At 36.8% G+C, this 20,510-nt stretch overlaps 1 protein-coding gene across 1 annotated transcript; it reads left to right on the plus strand.

The window, feature by feature from the left end:
- Positions 1 to 984: 984 nt before the first annotated feature.
- Positions 985 to 10,479, plus strand: LOC126824277 (uncharacterized). The gene is made up of 7 exons (XM_050553475.2): positions 985 to 1,433; positions 1,871 to 2,102; positions 2,195 to 3,102; positions 3,696 to 3,930; positions 4,325 to 4,661; positions 10,094 to 10,112; positions 10,435 to 10,479. Exons 1-7 carry the CDS (start codon positions 1,116 to 1,118, stop codon positions 10,477 to 10,479), a joined length of 2,094 nt encoding a protein of 697 aa, XP_050409432.2. The 5' UTR covers positions 985 to 1,115.
- Positions 10,480 to 20,510: the final 10,031 nt, after the last annotated feature.

The raw sequence follows: 20,510 nt of genomic DNA on the forward strand, positions 1-20,510 counted from the left end.
AACCGTGAAAAATTATTGATTTTTTGTTTATTTCTGTGGTTACATGTGCAATTCAGGTAGGAGTATTTTATAAGGTCCCTCTTAGATTTCTTTACGTAAACGACCTACGCGTCTGGCCTTCATTGAAATTCGGATCCAGAACATTTTGTAAAAAAAATCCTTCTTTTAGTAATGCATTTCGTATGCGTGGTTACTTTTTTTACTTCTAAGAGAATCACTATTCCATTTATTTATTATTCATTGCAGATAAAGTTTCTCCCCAAAGTATACCAAATGCGCCATGTGCTGCCTCACCATACGTCATCAGTAGAACATCATATATTACATCACCTAACTACGGACCTCAATCATACTATCCTAATAATAGAATATGTCAGTGGTTGATAAAACCACAAAATCAGGTAAGCCCAAAATCTCAAGAAACCATTAATTCTATTCATTTATTCGGTAAACTCACATTTGTTTAATACACACGTACAAAGTAACTTCTTTATTTAAAACACGTCATAAGTGTTACCAGATACTCCAAAACGATTCAGCATACTTTGCCCTGTGCACGACACCAATGACTCCTATTATTAATACTACTTCTTATGGCTCTATTGTCTTTTATTCAAATGCTACGTGGATTATATTTTCAAATCCACACCTTTACTCAATTATCCTCTTTGTTTCAGAGTGTCAATGTCACTTTCAAAAGTTTTGAAGTGGAATCTCACCCATCGTGTGGCTACGATTCTCTAACAATATACAATGGAACTGATAAATCATTTCCGGTGATACATAAACTTTGCGGATATCAAATACCGCCATCTTTTAAAATCAAACAGTCGTCATTGTTTGTGTTTGTGTCAGATGTAGTGGTTCCCAAAGTAGGATTCAGAGCAATTTTAACATTTTCTAACTTTCCCAATGAACTTGACCCAGCTGTATCTACCAGCAGTTCTTTAACCGTGAATACAGAATCAAGTACACATTCTGTTACCAATACTACGGTTGCAGCAACTACCATTATATCTAATCACAATGGTAACCAAACAGCTGAAGACAACTTTTCAACAGGAAGTTATTCGATTAGTGAAACGGCTACAACTCAACCCCCGTCGGACACCACTATGCCAACCAGTACGTTATATCAGCCCAGTATTACCTCACCTGCGACAACATCCGCTGGAGCGCAAACAGCTCTGTTAACAAATTTATTAATGTCATCCCAATCGAGTACTTCCAGCAGTTCAACCAAAGCCACACCAATAGTTACCTCCACACCTCAGACGTCTACAAGTGTTAATCCTCCAACCTACCAAATGTGTTCAAACGAATCTTTAACAATAACCAATCCTGTATATATAGTATCTCCTAATTATGGTGATAATCAGCATTATCCATTAAATATTAACTCTCAACTTAATATATATACAACTTCTAACAAGGTAAGAATATTGAGTTGCCAAGAACGTTTATCTTAGAATACTAATGAACGTCCATATGACATTGGTAAGTTTAGAATGCGATTTAATGTCTCGCCAACTCAGTATGGTTATTTTGAGACACGTATATGGTATTTTGTCCCTACAGTTGAATGCGAGATGGGATGTTGCCCGGACTCTGTCAAGGGTTGTTTAATGTGTACGCCAATGTGTTAGCGGTTGGACCTCGGTTCTTCTACCATCTGAACGACTAAATACACTTTTTTTGTTAGTCCCACAGGCGACAAGTGACAAATTGCTAAGGTACTTCTCCGACCACGTGGTGATTCGAACCCGGTTCATTAAAACCGAGAGTTCAGTACCCAGACCACTTTACTACGACGGCCCGTTAACTCAATAAATACAGACCTGTGATTTATCTGTATATAAATATATTTCAGACTATAAAAGTATCCTTTCTAGCAGTAGATATTGAATACAACTCAGCCTGTTCCTGGGATTACTTAATACTTTATGATGGAAGCAGTGATGCCAGTTCCAAGTTAGGCACTTTGTGTGGTACCAAACTGGTATCCTACAATTCAACGGGAAGTTCCATAAGATTTCACTTTAACTCAGATTTCATGATTACAAAGACTGGATTCATAGCTTTAATCGAGGTCATTGACACCGGTAAGATATTTTATCTACCAAATCGTATTTGTTGTTTGGTTACATTGCTTAAGATACCTCCTTGCTTATCGAAAATTATTTTATATTTACAGATGCTGTAAGTGAAGCTAACTCAAATTCAAACACCTCCAGTTCTGTTAAAAATTCCACAAGTTGGCTTGTGTCGTCCACCACACACTCGTTAACTACAATATCTTCAGCTTCATCAACATCCACGATATCAATGTTACCATCTTCAACAAAACTAATATCGTCATCTCCAACAGCACCAAAATCATCAACATACAATATATTAACATCGTTCATATCATCAACATCGCTAACATCATCAGCGTCGTCAACATTAATGGCACCTCAAACATCTCAAGGATCACCAGCATCAACAACATCTTCAATATCATTGACATCATCGACATCATCAACATCTCCAACTTCACTAACATCACCAACATCATCAACATCGCCAGCCTCATCAATATCTGTAAAATCACCAGCATCAGCAACATCACCAACATCAGCGACATCATTAACACCAGCTGCATCATCAGCACCATCAACATCTCCCATATCACTAGCATCATTGGCATCACCATCAGCGACATCATCATCACCAACATCAACAACAAGATCATCAACATCCAAGATATCAACATCATCAACACCAACAACATTATCGGCGCCATCATCACTATCTCTGTCATCGTCGACATTACCAACATCATCAGCACCATCATTAATTTCCACAGTCGAATCCACGTCAATAATCCCACCAACCATAACTTTCATTAATGATATGTCCCAGTCAGTACCAAAAACTTCCCAACCATTAGATTCAACTAAAACAAGTACCACAACGGTTAGCGACACTGTTATTATTTGTGAACAACAATATGTGTATATTAAAAACACTATCACTGTAATATCACCAAACTACGGTCAAAACCAACATTATCCTACTAATAAAGATTGTGGACTTCTGATTGAAGCTACGAAATATTCGGTGAGTTTTAATGCCCTTAATGCCCCGCTTTCACATGGGCTACGAATGCCACGAATAGTGGCGAATCGAAATTCGTAGACCGACCACGACAGTTTTTGACATGACGTGGACGAACTACGAACAATACGAATATGTAAAAACCAAATAAAAATTACTAACGAACTCCAAGAACCTTCTACGATTTATCTACGAATCGGAAAAGGTTTGGATTCGGGACGGTCCGTGGCATTCGTAACCCATGTGAAAGCGGGCCACAAAAGGTTTTCTTTGAAAATCTATGAAAAATTGCAGCATCGTTTGCTAATTTCTACCACAACCATTTCAGACCTGCGTAGTTGCCATGAGAGCTGGGTAAACTTGAATACAAATACTTCATTATAAATATATGTGATAATCCTTAAAATGGCAATAAAATGAAAGCAAAAAACGGTTTTCTGGGAGCAATGCACTGACACTGAGTAAGGACCCCACTTCTGTCGGTTAATCTCAGTCCTTACGGTAATAGTAAGGACATTTTTCATAGTGTCGCTAGCCACGGAATTTTGAATCTCCTTGCATTTACCTATAATGTGTATAATATTTTATTTTCTCAGTATATTACAGTTCGTCTGGATACATTTGAAGTAGAAAAGCACAGTCTATGTTCGTGGGATTTTCTTTCTTTACGCGATGGTAATTCAACGGCAGAAGAAATAGTCAAACTGTGCGGTTCCTACGTAAATACAGCTTATTCATCGACCCAAAATCTCCTATATCTTCACTTCCATTCAGACTGGGTTATTCCTAAAAGTGGATTTAGTTTAACTGTTTCCAGGGAAATTAAGAATGGTAAGCTGTAAATTAATGTACTGGTGGTGAATTACTGGTGCGAATAATTTATATTGAGAAGTTCCCAACGCCAAACTAATATTTGTTTTAGTTTTCTTATAAAACGTGGTTATCATCCACCCATCAGAACCTGCTTCTGAAGTTCGTGTTATGACATTCGCCGTAAGCAGCAACAAGTGCCGTAGTGTATGCTTACTCATTTCTATGTTACCTTATACGTGGTTGTCCTTTATTTGGGACAATCGCGTGGCAAATAATCATTTTCTGTACTTTTGAACTTTTAAGACTTCGGTTGCTGTATATGTTTAGTGAAATATTTAAACTGATAAGAACTTGACCTTATTTAGTCTTTGTATTTTCAGCGATATGTATCTTATGATTTTTATTTCAACAGAAACAACACAACAACTATCAACGGTACAAATAGCTAGTAAATTAACGACGACATCCAAACTAATATTATCAACGCTGCCATCGACAACAACAACGACACTACCTCCAACAACAACATCGATACCACTTTCAACAACAACGATACTTCCTCCAACAATAACACCGATACCACCTTCAACAACAACGATACCACCTCCAACAACAACAACGATACCATCTCCAACAACAACACCGATACCACCTCCAACAACAACATCGATACCGCCTTCAACAAAAACATCAACAACGCTACCACTTGCAGCAACAAAACAGATTCCATCTTCCACGACAACATCAACGTTACCAACTGCAACCACAACAACGATACCGCCACCAACAACAACGATGCCACCTTTAACAACAACAACGACACCACTTTCAAAAACAACAACGATATCACCTTCAACAACAAGAACGACACCACCTCCAACAACAACGATACAACAAAAAGCAGCTTTATCAACAACCTTGGTACCAGTTTCAACTACAGCAGATATTATGGCAGTAGCGTGTTCTGGCGTTCCAATGGCAAAGAAAACATCATCTGGACAGATTGTCTCACCTGGGTACTATACAGGACACTATGCTAATAATTTGGATTGTCAGTGGGTTATTCAAGCTGATCTGGACAAGGTTTGTTGAGTGTTTTAAGAATTATTTATAACTGATTAATGATATTTCTCCATTGCATAATAATAATTTGTCGTGCGATGAATTCGGGTTTCTCATGGAATGGTATCAATGTCTGTCCAAGAGACTTGAAGGTATTGACATCAATGTTCGCAATATCTATCAAGCTTCAAAACATGATGTCCAGAATATCCTTACACGATTTTAATATTAAAGATGCATTATAAAAGAGCTAAATCTGCCTATTGCAAGTCTTTATTTTGGCTTCAAAAGTTATATAAACTACTATTTAGACATTTGTTCCCATGACAAGCCTATAATCAACCCAGAGCATCGGATGGCGGAGATTTAAACGGATTAGAAAACGGTCGTCATTTAATGATTTAATTTAAAAATGACGAAGCGTTGCTAAGTCTCAAATAACAATTACCATTGTTACGATAATAAAAAATCTATGCCACATATTGTCAAAACATCTGATACCTTCGCTCAGAACAAAGTAATTTGAATGAGATTTTCAATATATTCATTTTGCTTTAACTATTTTCGAACTATTAAAGCTAGAACGGCAAAATCTTTATCTAAATCTTACATAATGCCCCTTTAATGGAGATGAATTAATGTCTCTGTCGAATATTAATATGACGTAATATTAATAGGAATAAATCAACACCCATGTCGTATTGTAACTATTACAGGTTATACGTCTGGTGTTCTCAACCTTGGATTTAGAATATCAGGAATCGTGTGAATGGGACCATATTTCTATATATGATGGTTCGTTACCAGTCGGCACACCAATTGGTACTTACTGTGGTGGGACGATTCCAGCAAATATCACATCTTCTGGAAGTGATCTATATGTCAAATTTAATAGTGATAGAATCGTTACTAAAATGGGGTTTAAACTGATTTATACTTTTGAGGAATCTCAGAATGGTAAGTGTGACATCACAGTTTGCTAATCTTATGGATATAAATGTAAAATGTTTCTGATGTTAATCTGTACTGAAAATCTTAACCCTCCCCAATTGTCTAAATGTCAACAGCTTCAGCGAATTTTATCTGTGCTAGTTTGACAATGTATAATACAATCACGTTGAATAAAGGAAAATAACATTTGGTTTGAATTGCATACTGAATGAAATTAATGTAAAAATTAAGAATGCGCCAAGTTTGAAGGATTTGCTCGACGAAATACTTGATTTTGAGTATGTCCTGGTTATGAAACACAATCAACAGAAATAATCTGAACAAAATAGCGCGAATTTGTGGGTATTCAATCAAGCAAATTAATATCAATAATTATCATATTTAATCACAATCTTCGGAGTTATAGACCAGCGAATTAATGAAATTTAAGCAAACAGAGACAATTTATATAAACTAAATAATGACATAGTAGGAATAGTCATGTAATAAATCACTGTTTTATTGTGGTGCACTTCTGCTCAGAGTTATAGTCCAGCAAATTAATCAAACTTAAGTAAATAGAGGCGATTTATATAAATTAAATAATGATATAGCAGGGATCGTCATAATAAATCACTATTTTATTGTGATGCACTTCTGCTCAGCAGGGGCTCCAGGATCTTTATAAATATACAAACTGTAAGAAAGAAATATACCATTATTTTCTTCTTTTTTCCCTTTTATTTGACCTATTTCAAGTATCTAAATAAAATTGTTTAACGCTGTTTATCAATGCCGTGTATTTGTATAGAATACAATATTCAGTCTATCATGAACGGCTGATAATACCCCCAATATTATCTCTCTGTAGTTTCAGTGTCGTTAACCTGTTCCTTTGACTGGGTACCTTGTAGTAGCAGTGGAGTGTGTATACCTAAAGAATGGCTTTGTGATGGAGAAAAAGATTGTTTAGATAACGAAGATGAAAACTTGTGTGGTATTTATTACAAACATTTTTTTTTTTTTTTTTTGATAAATATCATTTACAAACCCAAACATATTTCCTCCTTTTTTATTGTTAATAACAGTAAAATGTTTTAGATCTAAATTTGTTTTAACAAGGCTAACTGTAAATATAAGTGGGTAAGATTTACATCGTTTTACTGGGATTTATTTTAGTGCAAAGTATATGTATTGTATACCTTGTTACATTTACAATATAATATTTATAGTGATTTTATCTCTAATCTATAGCTTTATGTAAGTCTAATGAAGTAAGTTGTTTTGATGGGTCGTGTTTACCAGAATATCAGAAATGTGATGGTATACCACAGTGTACAGATGCTGAAGATGAGGACGGGTGCAGTAAGTATAATAATACACAATGGAAATAATTAAGCCAGTATAGAAATATTATGGTAACTATATTAAATTGCTTAAATTGTGACTGTCGATGGTTCGTTTACTTGCATGTGTAGGTGTACAAGGGGCCTCGTTTTTTCGTCGTACCCAAACGACTAGAGACTGTTCCTTGTCAGGCCCTCCGTCTTGCACCATTGACAAGGGGTAACCACGCTGGAAAATCCAGGGAACGTTCTTGGCTAACACCGGACGGTCAATTAGTGAGCCAACGCCTTACTCACTGAGCCCCCGTTGCTACATTAATAAATATAAGTGCACTTCCTATTTGGGAAACTACACAAATATTAAACATACATTATTCAAGAGCTAAATCTTCCTATTGCAGGTCTTTCTTTAGGCCTGAAATGTTATCTAAATTATTAATTAGTCATTAATTAACTTATCCAGACCATAATCAACTCTCGATGTCATCGCTACCTTGCGATATTTCTTGGATTAGGATCCGATCTGCTGATCAACGCTCATTCCTGATTAAATCAATAAATGGATAATCGAGACTATGTATTTTATCGTACCGACTTTTGTAATGGTGATCGAGGCTAGGCCCAAAATAAAATCGCTAAATTCTCGGTTCAGAGTGGATCAATTTGACTGAAATTTTCGGCACATTCCCTTTACATTATCTAATCTCCCATAATGTATCTTTAAATTGCGACTGTCAATGGTGCGTTTACTTGCACATAGGTGTACAATCCCTCCGTCCTGCACCACTGACAAGGGGCAACCCTTGACGGTCAATTAGTTAGCCAACGCCTTACTCACTGAGTCACCGTTGCTACATTAATAAATATAGTGGACTTCCTATATGGAAAACTATACAAATATTAAACAAGTGGATTTTCTATTTAATTTTATTTTTAAATTACAGCCTCTGTATCTGCAAGTGGCCATCTACTGGTGATGAAATCTGGGAAATGGTTTCCTGTGTGTAATAAAGGAAACTTGAGTACAGAGTTTGCCCACTATGCTTGTACATCTGCCGGATGTCCGTAAGTATGATCACATTAATAATGCTATTGATTAGGTATGGATCATTTTGGAATAATTTAAGGGGGGGGGGGTCTAGGATCTTCGGTGAATACTATCTAACATCTGTTAATCGTATATTTCAGCGGCCATCTGAGTATTGGAGCGGCTCCTTCAACTGATGTCACTTTCGCTGTACCTAACCAACAGCTTTCTGATGACGGCGTGAATTTTCATTCTAAATTTAAGCTAAGGTAAGGACAGTTTTTAAAGGACACAAGTTTAAATACAGGTGTACTTTTTCAGTTATTCTGTTTCGTTGCATGGTTTGTGCACGTTATAAATTTCATACCAATTTTCTTTCCAGTACCACGTGTATGAGCAAGAGTACAGTTACCCTGTCCTGTGAAGATCGCAGTAAGTAATGTATAAAATTATAAGAATCCTATCTAACATTTCATTGAAGATATTGCTGAAGTAAGATATGTGCTGGGAATAGGGAGTTTCTCCAATTTATTGATGGCTACGATTTTGGAATAGTGGGGCACAGAGATCGAGTCAAATCATACGTTATTAATTCAAAGATATGGAAACCCATCGGTATCCCCTCCTTTGCGCATAATAATTCGTATCTTATGAAATCTAAAGGATTCCATACCTTTTGCATTGTTTCAGTTTGTGGTATGAAACCAACGAACCTACCACAAGCGTTCATTGTTGGTGGAAGTCAGTCAGTTAGAGGTGAATGGCCGTGGGTTGCAGCCATATATTCGGGTAAAAACCTTATCTGTGGTGGAACAATTGTAGCTGATCTGTGGATACTTACTGCCGGACATTGTGTTCAAGGGTAAGATGAATCTATTTTTTTAAACCAATATTAATGTCCACGGCATGTATGCAATTCTTCGTTTCGTTTTATTTAAGTTCCTACATTATCATACAACGGTTAGGACTCTAACTTTTGCGAGAGTGTGATTTACTGTCCAGGTGTAGTCGAAAATATGCCACTGGTTGATTGTTTGTTACTGACAGAATAATGGAATTCACCTTTACTATTGAAAGTTGTTGCTATGTACAATCGTCACATTTTACTTGCTCTAAATCGCAGATAATGTCAGAAATTTACACGTCTGAGGTGACAGCAATTATATAAAATCCCGCTGACGATCTCATGCTTGCTACTCGGAGAAGTTGATGACAAAAAGATATACACGGATCACATTAGTACAGTATCAAGACATAACGAGTATTTCCTTAGACTGGAAGCCAGTCCTACGTACATTATCACTATTTTGAATTACCATTATTTAGAATCCACGAGGCATCATTTTGTGTACAGCATTTAAATAGGAAAAGTTTAAATACTTAGTCTTGGGGATATCAGTTAAAATCAATATTTTCTATAGTACTTTCTTTTACAGGATTTCTCATTCCCCTCAAACAACATCCGTTTCGGTTGGTCTCGTGAACTTGAATCAGACAGGTGTTGGTGCGCAGAAAATAAAAGTATTCGAAATTCTTGTTCATCCAGATCACAACTTCATCTACCGGGCTGATATAGCTTTATTAAGATTGCAGAAACCTATAGTATTTACTGATAATATACGACCACTATGTCTTCCGACACGTCTACACAGTTGGTCGTCATCTTTACCATGTTATATAGCTGGCTGGGGAGTTAATCATACACAGAGTAAGTTACGTTTATTTTATTAAAAACTTTTGTGTTCATGTTAATCTCAAACTTTGGCAAAATAAAGGTTGCAATTTATTTCTGTGGAACATAAAGCCTCATATTAAGTAAAAACCTGAACACCAGTGTCTCTACCAATTCGTTTCGGGCGTTTTGTTGCACACATGTTATTACAGATGTAAATACAAAAAAAGTATTTCTATACTAGATAGGCAGCAACTAAGAAAAACAAAATAAATCCCCAAGCGCTATGAATCCATTTCGAGTGTGTCCCTTGCTCCAATAGAGAAAATATTGAGTTGAATTTAATCAGTGTTACTAAAACTGGTGAGTATGAGAAATTATAACCAGTTTCTTCTGCAGAAAGATGAATTAACTAGCGGAACTTTTGTGCTACTGCATTTATATATTAAAACATTATCAATAAAATATTAATGTCGGAACAACAGAATGACAAAAAACGCCTCACAAACTCTACCAACGCCTCTGTGTGAGATGTCACAGAGAGAAATATTTTGGCTATCAGACATATTTTTTTTATTTCTTTTCGCAGATGTTCATCTACAGGTAACGTCCGAAAATCTACACCACGCCAAGATTAAACTGTGGCCACAGTCTAAATGCAAAGCTATTTATCCTCAAAAACTTAAAGATTTTATGATCTGTGCTGGATATGAAACTGGGATCATTGATGCTTGCAAGGTGAGAATCGTGGTGTCGCTACCATCGGCTTAAAATCGGATAGGACGAAACATCAAGATACCACCCTAATCTGTTTGTGAATGCCTACTTATACCTCTGTATTAGATGGCTGTAATCATTGATTACATAAGATGTTGTTGCTTTTACTGGTCCGGGCAGAATGATGCCTTTACTCATTTTTTATATCCATTTCCACTTAATAGGAAATATGTTTTATCCATATATACTTCAAGCACATTTATTTATTTTTCTAATACTTAAAACAAATGTTCTAGAATTAATTTGCACAAGGAAAACAGTTAATATTGCAAGCTCATTAATCCGCACTGGTGTCATCCCTATCAATGATTAGTGTGGGTCTACCCTTGTACTCGTCGACAGTTAAAATTAAGCAGTCCTGTTGTTGCAGAAAACGTAGTTCTTTAAGCCCCATTTCATTTCCTACATATCGGTAAACCGGTTGTAATGATTTATTGTTCACAATGTTTCAGAAAGCTTCCTCGTATTCCTCCCTTAAATTTCTAGTTGATCGGTCGGCCAATATCAACTATGGGCTTGAATTATCGGAATCTTTTTCCAATGTTATACACCTACATCACAAATGCTCCCATTATTGAGGCTACCGAGATCTTTAACAGATGAATTGCATGCTACACGTGTTCATTTTACAGCCAGACCTGCATTCTTTCCTTTGTCAAGAATACACTAATAGTCGTGACAATTCCTACTTACGGTTTTTGGTGCAATACCTAATATGCCTTGGCATCTTCATAACAACGAAGACTCTGGTATCCTGTTACCATTTCTGTGAAATATTGAAGCTATCTGAATATTTAGAGATACGGTGATGTATGCGAAAGTATGATCGTTATATGTACATTGGCTAAAATGACTATTTCCCTTCAACGACGATCCCGATTTTTATTCTTGTGAAAGATAATGTATGTGAACATGTATAATTATTGTTACAGGGTGATAGTGGTGGACCATTGATGTGTCGTACAGGTGATGATAACTGGCAGTTGGTGGGTATAACTAGTTGGGGTGAAGGCTGTGGAGAAATGAACAAACCTGGTGTTTATACTAGAGTTGATCATTATATAGATTGGATAAAACAAACAATACAGACTCCACGTAAGTTGAGACACCAAAGGCATTATTTCCAGATTACCTTAAACATGCTCCGTTGTGTCGGTTTTTTTCGAATCAATAATTAAGACACCGTATTCAAATCCAAAATTCCCCGGTTGTACGTGACAAGGAGTAGGATCGCTTGTCCAACCTCGTGGGTTTTCTCCGGGTCCTCCGGTTTCCTCCCACTGCTAAAGAACCTTACGCCAAGCGAATGATTGAAATAAAATTGAACCATGTGTTAGTCCCGAAATGACCTAGTTTGTGTCGAGTGGACGTTAAACCCCCATTTCTCTCTCTCTCAAATCCAAAAACATTTTTAAACAACCACAACAACGTTATAACTCGAAGGTTCCTGGGTGAAAAAAGTTATTATCTAAGAGATCATTACATGTATGGATTTATCGTACATATTGGAAATAAGTACACCCACGTTTTTGTAGTTTGCATAGCTGAATACAAGTTTGTGTCGGTTGCAACCAGGAGATGATCTTGAGCGAACTGCATTAGGCTTCCCGTATAATTCGGAAGATCTATTCTGAGCTCTAGTTTATAAGTTTTGTCCACCGAAAGGTAGCAACGGCTTCTTAAAGATACAAACACTAACGTATTTCCAAACGTCGATTTAAATTTGCCCTTCCTTGTTTCAGAGTCCAGTGTTGATTGTGATTTTGAGACAGTCGCAGTTTGTGGATATACAGATCAATCGAACACAACTCTAATGTGGACAAGAAGATCGGGAGGATCAAATTATCCATCTAGACCTTCAACTGATGTTTCATTGAAAAACCAAGCAGGTAAAATAGCTTATTGTACAGATTAAGCCCTACAAAAAAACACCAAGAACGTTCCATCCTGACCAGTATTAAAATATGCAATTTCAGTAGACGAATTTAGTTGCATGTACCCCTCAAACACCAAACGAATGTACATGTGTAATGGGTCCACAGCGTTATGTTAAGTTAATATTCAGACATTTCTTATACTTTTTAGCACATGGTCACCTGGTTCTTTATCATTTTTTAACATTTAAATTATTGTTGAATTTGGTGTTATTAGTAAGTTAGTAACAGAGTGGGGACAACATACAAACGTTCATCGAGCCAATGAATAAATGTTTAATTTGTTTTCTTTTTCTGTACAGGATATTATATGTACGGTTATGTACCATATGAAGAAATCGGAAACTCGGCTACACTTTCATCACCCATATTGAACTTATTAACTGACAGTTGCTTGACTTTCTGGTTCAACTTCCATAGCGGAAGTGACGCCATTTTGAAAGTTATTGGCCAGCGATTGAATGCATCGGGTGTTCTTTTGGTGCAGTTTAATGGTATATCTACTGGTTGGAGATTATCTGAAGTTGATTTGGATAATGATATACAACAACTGTTATTTGTTGTTCAATCAGTAAAGAGGAGTAATAATGGAATAGCGATTGATGAGATACATATAACTACTTCACGTTGTTTAGGTATGTCTTCTTAATTCTTTCTAAAACTCATTTTTGCACGTTAATTTTGTTTGCCAATGTTGATTTCTGTCGTCCTCTTCTTTGTGGATTCCGGTGCTATAACTAGTCCGTCTTGTATCGCCCTTCAATTGACTTAAAAGTACTCTTATTGTTCGGGGGGTTGGATGGCTGAATGGTTAGCACGTGCGCGCTGTATCATAAAGCCTGTCATTGAGTCAACTGGCGTGGTTTCGAATCCCCGGTTATACGTGACAAGGAGTAGGGTCGCCTGTCTAACCTCGTGGGTTTTCTCCGAGTCCTCCGCTTTCCTCCCACTTTCCTACGCGCAAGCGAATTATTGAAATAAAATTAAACCATATGTTAGTCCCGAATTTATCTAGTTTGTGTCGAGTGGACGTTAGACTCTCTCTCTCTCTCTCTATCTCTCTCTCTCTCTCTTATTGTTCATTGCTTGCAATATCCGCACTTTACGTGTCATATCCACGAGTTTGTCTGCCGGGGTTCTGTTCGATTTTCCTGTACTCCCTATTACTAATTCAGTCGTTTCATTTTAGGTGTAACAAAGCTGACTTGTAATTTTGATGGTGGAAACTTGTGTAACTATCAACAATCAAACGATGATTCCGGTGATTGGCAAATCAAAATAAGCCCTTTGGATTCTAATATAGCCAGATCCGGAGAACAGGGTAATTTCAAATTTCTTTGTTTCCACCAAGCTGGTCGCTCTATCTCTGTTGGTTCAAATGAAGTATTTTAAAAAGTATTGTGTCGTAATTGGCGGGGGTTTGTATTTCCTTTCAAAGTACACAATTATGAAAGTTAAATATCAGTCCAAAGATGGTCCAATTCCGTATCCTATGCAGACGATATAACGGGACATGGTAAAAACAAGCCAGCGCCACCTGTAATCTTTTGACACCATTTTTGAATCAAAACCGATAGATTATCGACCATTGATATTTTGATTTCATTTTCTTTATTAAATGTTAAATAAATCAATCTGGTTACATTTTAGAGTGGCTATTGTCCAAAAAGTACAAATTATGGTCAGATTTACCCTGAATCAGACTACCAAAACAATGGTGTAGACATGTATTTTAACGGTTGTTTTATTTTTGTAGATCATCATCTAGAAGCTGATGGTACAAATAAACAACCAGGAACGAAAACAGTGCTTCTTTCTCCAGAGATCAATTCTACTGTCCCCAAATGCCTTTCGTTTAAATACAAGATCAACCCAGCGTACTCACATACGCTATCAGTTTGTACTATTGTAGAATTCAACAATAATTCATATTCAAACTGTTTTTACTGGATTCGTACAATTAGCATTAGTAATGATTGGACAGTAGCTAACGCCTTAATACCACCAGCGTCATCTTCCTTCCGAATCGGTATAAAAGCTGAAAGAAACGATAGAGCAGGAATCGTGGCCGTTGATGAAATTAAACGACGGGATGGAAATTGTCCACCATAAATACCTCACCCAGTGTGCGTTCTAAATGCAAACTGGAGCTTTGAACAGAATACGAACTCATTCGTATTTATGTGGTCCCCGTCGTTCTATGGAGGTTTTATTTTAATGAAAAGCTGCCTAAATGTGATAGCTAATATTATTTTAAGATGACATTATTACACATGTAATAAATACAATATTTGGACTAACTGGCACTACGCCTATGCCCAAGATCGAGCCACTGTTCTAATTTGCATGCAATGACAATCGTTCAACCAATAAGAAAGAAGACGATTAAAAAAGAATGGGCTGGCTCTAACATACTAAAACATTTTTATTTTATAATAATTGTTATGTAGATTCCATATTTTATATAATAATATTGTTCAATTTATTTTAAAGGTATTCCTAGATTGTATAATTTTATGGTTGTTATTATTTGTTATAATAAAGCATTGTTAATAATTCAATTCCGTGGTGGGGTTTTTTCGGAGTGTATATAATACACATCGACAATTGTTTATAAGTAACACAGGTCTTACACTGCAGCATAGAAACCTTTTACGTTCTAATGTGAGAGCTTTCATTGTTCATAGAAGATTGATAGGTTTACGCATTATCTCAGTTCTAGTAATATATATACTATTCAAAAAAAGTAGGGGATATTTGATTTTGGGGGCATAATACTAAAATATGCAAATGACTACGAAAAAAGTCACTATAGAACCTAACAGAAGAAACATTTCCAGTTACATGTGACGCCCAAACGCACCAATAGCTACCGCATGGAATGCAGGTGATGCTTGGGATCATCATGGGGGTCCAACCCAAGATTTGCACGACTCTGACTTTGAATGTTACATTCATTGTGGCATTGAATTCCAGGGTGGAAAGATCAGTTTAATTGTTTTAGTGACCAGAAAACAAATTTTGATATGCGTCGGCTTACCCAAAATGAAAGGTTACGTGCCCTTGGCATGCTACAGATCGGCACAACACAGGCGGTTGTGGCGCGGACGATGAATGTTTCTCAGTCTGTCATAAGCAGGCTATGGTCCAGATACCGTGATACACAATCTGTACAGGACAGACCACGCTCAGGTCGACCAAGGGCGACAACTCAAGCCCAGGATCGATTTATCCGTACCTTGGCCTTGAGAAATCGTGTCATCACAGCAAATCAGATCAGCGATCGTCTTCAAACAGACACTGGTGTGAGAGTGAGTGGCCAGACGATTCGGAATCGACTGCATAGGGGTCACCTTCGCGCCCGACGTCCTCGCGTGATCCCTTGTTTGAGAGATCATCACATTCAGGCAAGACGTCGTTGGTGTAGGGATCGTCAACACTGGGATAATCGACGCTGAAGCAATGTGATGTTTTCAGATGAGTCAAGGTTCACTGTTGATTTTTTGGACAAACGTAGGAGGGTGTGGCGTCGTCGAAACGAGCGCTTCCAAGACGTTAACGTCATCAGACATGATCGATTTGGGGGTGGTTCTGTTATGGTGTGGGGAGGCATCACTGTTGCTGGAAGAACGGCTTTACATGTTGTTGCAGGGCGTGTTACAGGCAAGTACTACCGGGACAACATCTTGGCAGTCCATGTTGTGCCGTTCGCACGACGTCATGGCCGCCGTTTCATCTTCCAGGATGACAACGCAAGATGTCACAGGGTCAGGATCGTTACAGGTTACCTCCAACAACAGAACATCACCACATTACCTTGGCCAGCACTGAGTCCCGACCTCCCCCCCATCGAGCATGTCTGGGACATGCTTGGACAGAGGTTACGTCAACGTCAACAACGTCCTGCCAATGTCCAAGAACTTGCTGCTGCGTTGCAACAGGAATGGGACAATCTGGACCAAAATGACCTTAGACGTCTCATTAGGAGTATGCCACGTCGGATCAATGCTTGTTTGGCAAACAGAGGAGGATTTACCCGTTACTGACTTGGTTGTGATGCTGTGGTAACTTTGCTGTTTGACCCCGGGTAACATTTTACCCTTATAATGGTCAGTCTGTGCCTTACTTAGTCTAACGATCATTTGGAATAAATCGATGAATGTGAACTTCATTTCATTTTGTCATTTGTTTCTTCGTCAGTTTCATTAGGTGACTTTAATAACACTTAAAAATCAAATATCCCCTACTTTTTTTGAATAGTATAAGATACAATCGAAATTTTAAGAAATACTGCAATTCGATTGGCTGACCAGTAAAATCAATTTGCATATATCCAATGAAGTTGCAGTATTTCTTAAAATTTCGATTGTAACTTAGTTTAAGTTTTCGTGAATAAGGGCCCAGATCTATATTTCGTTTCGTTTTTTTTTTATACTTTTTTTGGCCTCTACTGCATGAAGATCTGACCAGTAGTGAAAGGTCGCATCAGGAGGTCATACAAGTGACATCAGATATTTGATTAACCAATCAGCATGTGCACCTCATGCCAAAAACGCTTTGTAACAGATCGTTTCATTGGTTAATCCCTCACATCATCCAGAACGCGAGTTATAACCTCTCTTCCAGATCCTCATATAGTAAAGACAAGTAAAATGAAATTTTGAACTATAAAAAACGAAACAAAATAAGATCTGTGTTTTAATCAGATTGTTTACAATCGTAACATTTTTGTGTCGAAATGCCCCTAAAAATGTGATTTCCAAGCAAGTTTGGAAGTTGTAACCAAATGCACCATTATTTTAATCATATCACAATAATCGATATTTGATAATAATTAATATACCGTTTTTTATGCTATTTTTAATTGAAAATCGTAGCATTTTTGTGTCAAAAATGCCCCTCAAAATGCGAATTACCAAGCAAGTTTTGAAGTAGTAACCAAGGGACATAACTCGTGTATTGCACGAAATTGCATTTTTGAAACAGAAACATTATGATTTTAAATTAAAATGACAATTTGGAATAAAGAACAGTATAATATTATCAAATATAGATATAAATTATTATTATATACGTTGAAATATTGGTGGATTTGGGTAAATCATGCTACCAGACATATTAACATGCATTAAAATCATGTCTTATTCTGGATTGTTGTAATTTTATTTATAATTGTTATAATAATTATATTTTGGGGATTTAGGCTTGATATTCCTAATCTCAGCTCATGGAAGTTTTCCCATTTTTCATCATGGGTACTCCTACTAGTTGCAGTCCCTAATGGCTAACACATATCATGGTCAGTAAGATGTAAAGTTTTGCTATTTTTTTGCTGTTTGACCCCGGGTAACATTTTACCCTTATAATGGTCAGTCTGTGCCTTACTTAGTCTAACGATCATTTGGAATAAATCGATGAATGTGAACTTCATTTCATTTTGTCATTTGTTTCTTCGTCAGTTTCATTAGGTGACTTTAATAACACTTAAAAATCAAATATCCCCTACTTTTTTTGAATAGTATATATACTCTTCAAAAAAAGTAGGGATATTCAGAAACAATACAAAACTGCGGAAAGGCACTGCTGTTTTTATTAGAGGTAACCAGTGCATGTTAATAACAGGCCAATTGCCTACACATGAACATAAACAGTTCATATGGGCGGCTTATCTGACGACCCCATTTCACTCGCAAACAGATACACTGTCAAAAGTGAAAATGGACGTTCTTGATTTTTGTCTTAATAATGAGTAATTGCTCCACCAATCCTCAGACATTCAGCAATTTGTCGTGGCATGGTCCTAATCAGCCGTCCAATCACGATTTGGGACAATCTGACCCACTCCTTTTGCAGTGCCACGGCCAATTCTTGCAGTGTTGTCGGTTGACGTTGACGTCGACGAAAACGTCTCCCGATCATATTAAACGTAACACACTAAAGCACAGATACGCTAAACAGTAAATCTTATGCAAGAACCGATAGGAAAGCAAACATGGATAGATAAACCAGCACGCGGCAGTTTTCATCAACTCTTCCTTGAAGTGTCAAATTTGACAATGAACCCCTCCCACGTGTATGGCGCTATTGCATGTCGCATGTGCAGCTCAGTGGTTCTGTTGGGGTGATAAGTTCTTCATCTGTGAGAACATACTCTCAAAGCATGTCAAATGTCCATGACTATTTATCATATCATAACCTGCATAGGTATTTGCATTTCAATATCCCCTACTTTTTTTTGAAGAGTATATATATATACACACACCAGTCTAACTTACCTCTACAAATCCCCTTTCGTTGATTGTTTATTCTCTCAATGAAAAACAAGTCTCTAAAAATCAAATGGCATCTGGGGCCATCTTGAGCATATATACATACACCAGCGACATCCATGGTCTAACTTACCTCTACAGATCCCTTTTTCGTTGATTGTAGCATATATATTCTCTCAATGAAAACCTCCAAATCTCTAAAAATCAAATAGCATGTCTGAAGCCATCTTGAGCACGGAATAGTATTTAACCGGTTTTTGTCCCATCTGAGCAACTAGACGCTTTCCTTTGTCATGCCCTCTGCGCCAGTCAAGTGCAAACCACGTTGAAAAGCCCTACTACAGTGTCTGAGCTACTAACTAAATATAAGTCTAAATATTAAATAGTGAAATAATTCACAAATGAAAGAAACACGAAAAAACAAAATTGAACACAAACGTTTCCAGTGACAATGAATGCGTATAAGACGTAGGTGCCCACCGGGAAGTTTGTAATAAGCTGGAAACGATTGATACAAATCATTTCTGTCCAAAATGTTAACAGGGAATAACGCTAGGAGTAGCTTAATTGTTCACAATAAATAGATATCTTCTCTTCCTTAATAAAGTTTCAATCATAATTGGGACCTCTTGGATATTAACAATCTTTCTTAAAGCAAGAAAAGTAAATGTCGGAACTTGTTCAATGCCAACAAGCGCTTTCCCTAACAAAAAACAATATTAAAATGTCAAAGTGATAAATCTTTTTACGTGGGACCTTCAGAGTTTTAACATGGTTTCGCAATTCTTCACTTGCCTGGGGTGTAGAAATTATTCAAATGAACTATCAGTAAGGTTTTGTAATCAAAGGGGACAACTCTGGAAATTATACTCAGAAATCTCCGAAAATCAATCCTAAATCTCATATAAGATAGACACGACCAAACTGTCATGGTAACAAGGTTTTGTCACAAACGAGTAAAAACGCTATAAAGTTATCTTCAGAAATAAACCCAATATCAAAAGACATCTTACGTTTAAAGGCTAAACAACTGTTAAAATTCCATAAAGATCTACTGTTACTGAACTCAATTACCGCCCTTTGTGTGTTATCAAGATCATTCTATCGTCGCAAATCAATCAACAAGGCGTCTTAATTTACCAAGCGAAACACGTTATTAAAATTTCATAAAAATCTAATGATAATGTTAGAAACAAGTAACCGACCGCATCAAGAGAATTTTAAAAATCACAGATATTATATCGTTTTACTATATATCATTACCCAATAGACTACATAAATATGACTTATCTTATTGGAAAAAAATGTCAATCGCGTTAAACTCCGAGGATCCAAATCAATTATTTGGACAAATAAAAATCTCATGACGTCATCATATGTTGTGCACATAGAGTGTACTTCGACGTCAAGGCTAAAGCCGCCATTTTCAACAATAATCTCTTTTCGTAAACATTTTTGATTTTGCTACATCAAATTAAATGGTACTTTTTGACTGTTTACACTTAAAACACAAATTTATTGTAAAGTATGCATGCAATGTTAATAATTGTCATCACGGCCTAAGTCAAAGTGCATAGTACG

The sequence above is a fragment of the Patella vulgata genome, chromosome 6 (assembly GCF_932274485.2).
Source record: "Patella vulgata chromosome 6, xgPatVulg1.2, whole genome shotgun sequence".
Lineage (NCBI taxonomy): Eukaryota > Metazoa > Mollusca > Gastropoda > Patellidae > Patella > Patella vulgata.

Excerpts from the sequence above, each read along its gene's own strand:
- LOC126824277 (XM_050553475.2), top strand. The coding sequence starts at position 1,116 with ATGCCAACCAGTACGTTATATCAGCCCAGTATTACCTCACCTGCGACA. Across the intron at positions 1,434-1,870 it reads TATATACAACTTCTAACAAG|ACTATAAAAGTATCCTTTCT; the intron begins GTAAGAATATTG and ends AATATATTTCAG. Across the intron at positions 2,103-2,194 it reads AATCGAGGTCATTGACACCG|ATGCTGTAAGTGAAGCTAAC; the intron begins GTAAGATATTTT and ends TTATATTTACAG.